General features: G+C 48.6%; 1 protein-coding gene across 1 annotated transcript; it reads right to left on the reverse strand.

The window, feature by feature from the left end:
• Positions 1-1530: 1530 nt before the first annotated feature.
• Positions 1531-5142, reverse strand: LOC104543591 (dynamin-2; the record flags this gene model as incomplete). Its single annotated transcript, XM_010188236.1, has 6 exons — positions 1531-1683; positions 2364-2431; positions 2960-3095; positions 3529-3671; positions 4776-4936; positions 5044-5142. Coding segments are annotated over 6 exons (760 nt in total), but the record flags the coding sequence as incomplete, so codon positions are not given.
• Positions 5143-5620: the final 478 nt, after the last annotated feature.

Consider the following 5620-nt stretch of genomic DNA (forward strand, 5'->3'; position numbering starts at 1 on the left):
ATTGTGGGGTTTATCATTAAATTGTGGGGTTTATCCATGAACTATGGGGTTTACCATTGACTGTGGGGGTCTACCATTGAACTGCAGGGATTTACCACCAAATTGTGGGGTTTATCATCAAATTGTGGGGTTTATCATTGAACTGCAGGGATTTACCATCAAATTGTGGGGTTTATGGTCAAATTGTGGGGTTTAATTGGTGAATTGTGGGAATTGTGGGGTTTACAATCGAGCTGCAGGGATTTATCATCAAACTGCAGGGAATTATTGGTGAATTGTGGGGTTTATCATCAAACCACAGGGATTTATTGTTGAATTGTGGGGTTTACCATTGAATTGTGGGGTTTATCATTGAACTGCAGGGATTTACCATCAAATTGTGGGGTTTATGGTCAAATTGTGGGGTTTATCATCAAACTACAGGGAATTATTGTTGAATTGTGAGGTTTATCATTGAATTACGGGGTTTACAGTCAAGTTGTGGGGTTTATCCATGAACTATGGGGTTTACCATTGAATTGTGGGGTTTATCATTGAACTGTGGGATTTATCATCAAATCATGGGCTTTATCATCAAACTGCAGGGATTTATGGCTGAATTGTGGGGTTTACCACTGAATTGTGGGATTTAGCATCGAATTGTGGGGTTTAGCAACAAAGTGCAGGGATTTATTGGTGAATTGTGGGGTTTACCATCAAATTGTGGGGTTTATAATCGAGCTGCAGGGATTTATCACTGAATTGTGGGGTTTAGCATCAAACTACAGGGAATTATTGGTGAATTGTGGGGTTTATCATTGAATTACGGGGTTTACAGTCAAATTGTGGGGTTTATCATCAAACTACAGGGAATTATTGTTGAATTGTGAGGTTTATCATTGAATTACGGGGTTTACAGTCAAGTTGTGGGGTTTATCCATGAACTATGGGGTTTACCATTGAATTGTGGGGTTTATCATTGAACTGCAGGGATTTATCATCAAATCATGGGCTTTATCATCAAACTGCAGGGATTTATGGCTGAATTGTGGGGTTTACCACTGAATTGTGGGATTTAGCATCGAATTGTGGGGTTTAGCAACAAAGTGCAGGGATTTATTGGTGAATTGTGGGGTTTATAATCAAATTGTGGGGTTCACCGCTATCCCAAACTTTAATTTCCGTGTTTCTGCCATTCCCAGAGCACAGCACAGCAGCGATTGAAACCCCAGCCTGAGCAAACAGGGGCTGAGAGCAGCTTTGCCCACCTGCCTGGGTCCAACACCAGGTAGAACCCCCCCCAAAATGCAACTGGGGAGCCCCTCACCCCCATCCCCAGGGGGTGACAGATGCAGGAAGCCGAGCATCCCCAAAAAATCTCCGCTCATTGGGAGGCTCCTCCTTGGCATCGTGGACTCAAGGGCACAGAGAGACGGCTCAAAGCTCTGAAAGAGCCAAATTTCCTGGATTTTGGGGTCAATAGTTTGGTTTTTGGAGGGGAAAACAAGGCAGGCAGGGGGGTTCAAGCACGGAGGGAAGGGGCTGGGTTGCCTCCAGTTCGCTACCTTACTGGTGCACTGTCGAACGGTATTGATGAGCTCCTGGATGACGAGGTCGACGCACTTCAGACAAGGCTCTTTCAGCTTCACCACTTGCTTCTTCACGATGGCCTCGAATGCCAAATCCGGGGTGAAGAGCCCCGTCCTGCCAAAAACCAGGAACAAAAAGGGGTAGGTGAGGTGTTGGGGGTGGCCCCAGCTCAAGTTTTGCCCCCCAAGTACCTCTCAGATGGGATCTCCCAACCCCTCAAATTTGGGTGCTGCTCCCCCCGCCATGAATGGGATCGAGGGCCCAGCGCGGCGTGGAAATGGGAATGAAGCTTTTCAGTGGTGATCAGGATTAAATGGAATTGGGATTAGAGCTGAAGAGAAGAAACTCAAACGTTTCTCTCTGCACCTGAGGAGAGCGAGAAGTCCACGAAGAGGACGTGCAATTAACGCTGCTCCTCTTTAGGGTCGTTAATTAACCCATTAGGTCGGTGCTGGATGACCCAAAGCAGCATCCCAGTCGCTCCCCCAGTAAGGAAACTGGTCCCAAATGGGTCCCAGGTCCTTTAAACCGTGCTCCCTACCTGTGGCTCAAGGTCCTTTCTTCCCCCGCTTTAAGGGAGCGCGAGAGGAAAGATAAAAGTGATTTTAGTGGTAAAAAGGGGTGGGAGGGGGCAGTTTTCCAGCTCAGTCTGCTAAAGCACAACCCAGGGAGGTCGATAACCCCTGAAATTCCCTCAAAAAGGGAAATAATGGCATTTTTGAGGTAAAAACAGCGCCGGCCGATGAAGAGCGCTCGACCCCCCCAGGAGAACAGGACCCGGCTCCCGCACTTGCCTCACGCCGTGGATGTTTTTGATGGCGTAGCTGATTTCTCGCCTCAGGTCTTTCTCATCAAACTCCATCTAAAAAGGAAGCAAAAGCCACTTTTAAGGTTATTTTACTGGTGGTTATAGGGGGAATCAGCCCCTTTTTTTATGCAGCATCGTGAGGGGTGGACGCCGGCATCGTCCCCAATCCATGAGGGGCTTCAATGGGGTTGCTCTGTACCAGGGCTCACCCCTCCACAGTCCAGAAAAGTGATTTGCTGTGAAATATATGCATGGTGCTGAATTTCTAACAAGTAAAGCCACTTAAAAACTCAATTAAAATCACCCGTAGCCTGAAAATGAACCAGTTATCCTCCTTAAGATTTATTACAGCCCCCCCCCACTAAAAGGCAAACGGGGAGTTTTCAATGGAAATAAATCACAATATCAGGTTTGTGGGCGGGAAAATTACAGGGTGTTACAGCATTGCTGCATTCCTGGTCGTAAAAAATGGAATAATTAATGATTTTATTTCTGTTATTTGCATTACCAAGCTGTTAATTAATGCTTATGAAGGAGCTGAAAGATTTTGAGGCTCTGCGTGCCCCCCTCGGTGGTTTTTACCTTCACTAACTCAAAGGGAAACCTCTCGTGGAAGATGCGGTTGATCCTGGCGCCGCCGGAGAGCTCGAGCGTGTCCACTTGATCCCCCGAGCCCTCGATCCGCTTCTCAAAGTCCACCCCGAACTGCTGGACCATTCTGCAGGGGAGAAAACGGGGTTAAATGGCTGCATGACAGACAGACAGACACCCACTGCCACCAGCTCTGCTGCAGCTCCTCGGGGCTGGGGACAAATCCTCCCAATTCTGGAGTGGCAGAGGCAAAAAATCTCCCTTTTTCTGCATGTGAGCAGGTGGTGGAGGGACGCAAATCGTCCTTTCTAAACCCAAACCCAAGCACAGCGAGCGTGAGACGCTGAATCCTCGCCCACGGAGCTGCTGGGAGAGGCTTTGCTGCCAGACTGAGGCGCCAGCTTCGCCCCGGGGGCGTTGGCAGAGCCCCCAGCCACGGGGCTACCCCATCTGGGACGAATCAGCCTCGTGCGAGGAGCAGAGCGAGTTTATTTCGGCGTTTTTTTCGGCTGGGAGAGGTGGATCCCTCCTCTTCCTGCAGCGCCGAGCGAGGAACCTACTGTAACAGAGCTTTGGTTTTCCGCGTGGGGTCGTCGGGGCGGAAGTTCTTGTATTCCTCGACCTCCTTCTCCAGGGACAGCAGCTGGCTCTGCAGTTTGCTGCGCAGCGACGGCAGCGTCTCCCGGATGTGGTTGGTCAGTTGCTGCAAAAGAAACGGAGCTGTGAGACCCTTTTCCATCAGCGAGCGACCTGGTTTGGGCTCACCAGGACTGATTTTCTACTTAAGGATTTTATTTTTCAGCTCAGTCTCTTCTAAGTGGCTGAGCTTGGGTGTTTTTCCAGTGTGTACTTCTGCAAGTGATAACGCTTGGATGTGATGGAAACGTGGCAAGGCCGCTGTCTCACCATGGATCCCGGATCTGCACCTATAGAGACCCAAAACTGACCAATGAGGTATTCCACCCCACATACGTCATACTCAGGATAAACCTGAAGGATCATGAGGGTCTTGACCCCCATCTCTGCTCTCTTCTGCTCCTGCAATGGCCGCAGTCCAAGCAGATCCCTGCTGCTTCATCTGCCTCCGATCCTGATCCCTGTGTTCCTGCATCAGCTCCCACTGCTGCTGGGTCTGGACTGGGACTTTTCCAGTGCCCTGCTCCCAGAGCCTCTGGCAGAGTAATCGTCATTGGAGAAGGACTTTATATTGATTTTTTTATCTATACTTGTATATACTTAATTATTTTCCTATTTGCATTATTATCCTGTATTAGTGTATCACTAAATCTGTTCGTTTTCTTTTCCAACCCATAAAGTCTCTCTCCCTTATTCCCTTTTTCTCTTCTCTTCTTAGGGGAAAAGAGGGGTGAATAGAAAGCATCTGGTCAGGATTTAGTGGCCAGCCCAGCCCTAAATCACGACAGGCACCCATGGTGAGACAGTGGCCTTGCCATGTTTCCATCACATCCAAGCATTATCACTTGTAGAAGGGTTTAGTGGCCAGCAAAGCCCTAAACCACAACAGACCCATGGTGCCACAGTGGCCGTGCCATGTTTCCATCACATTCAAGCGTTATCACTTGTAGAAGGGTTCAGTGGCCTTGTCATGTTTCCATCACATCCAAGTGTTATCACTCGTAGAAGGATTTCATGGCCAGCCCAACCCTAAATCACGACAGGCACCCATGGTTAGACAGTGGCCTTGCCATGTTTCCATCACATCCAAGCGTTATCACTTGCAGAAGGATTTTTTGGCCCTAAATCACGACAGCAATGCAGAAAAACTCAGGAAGGAAACCACAAACACCTGGTTGAGGACTTTCTGCAAGTGTGGGGTGCCCATGCGGTCGGCCATGTGCCGGTAAGCGGGGTGGGAAAGGAAGAATTTCCGCTCGGCCGCCAGCGCTGCCCTGATGTCCTTCTTCCCGTCGATGTCCTTCTGGCTCCGGTTCACCACGCCGATGTAGCCTGCAAGAGGACACGGCGGCGCTCGCTACAGACCCCTGGGCTCGTTTCCAACGGCCGCCGTGCCCCCCGTGGCAGAGGGGAGGTGACACCTTCCTCCTTCGTGGTACCTCGGCGTAGGGGAAGCAGTTTGTTCTCCAGCACGTCCCGGGCGTCTGTGCCTTCGTCCATCAGGTCCAGCTTGGTGATGACGCCGATCGTCCGCAAACCTGAAGCGGCCACGCAAACGAGAATTAGATTAATTGTGCAGATGAGCCATCTCCTAAATGAGCTATTGATTAATCTCGCAAACGAGCTATCAATTAATCGAGCCATTGAATAATCTAGCGGATGAGCCACTGATTAATCTCATGGATGAGCCCCTAATTAATTCCATAAATGAGCTTTGATTAATCTCTCAAGCGAGCCATCAACTAATCTCACAAATGAGCCATCAATTAATCGAGCCATTGAATAATCTCTAGACGAGCCACCAATTAATCTCATGGAGGAGCCACTAATTAATCCCATAAATAAGGTATTGATTAATCTCTCAAGCGAGCCATTGATTAATCTCACAAATGAGCCATCAATTAATTGAGCCATTTGTATAATCTCGTGGACAAGCCACTAATTAATCCCACAAATGAGCTATTGATTAATCTCTCAAGGGAGCCATCGATTAATCTCATTAATGAGCTATTAATA

This window comes from Mesitornis unicolor, unplaced genomic scaffold (assembly GCF_000695765.1).
Source record: "Mesitornis unicolor isolate BGI_N332 unplaced genomic scaffold, ASM69576v1 scaffold10977, whole genome shotgun sequence".
In the NCBI taxonomy this organism is placed as follows: domain Eukaryota; kingdom Metazoa; phylum Chordata; class Aves; order Mesitornithiformes; family Mesitornithidae; genus Mesitornis; species Mesitornis unicolor.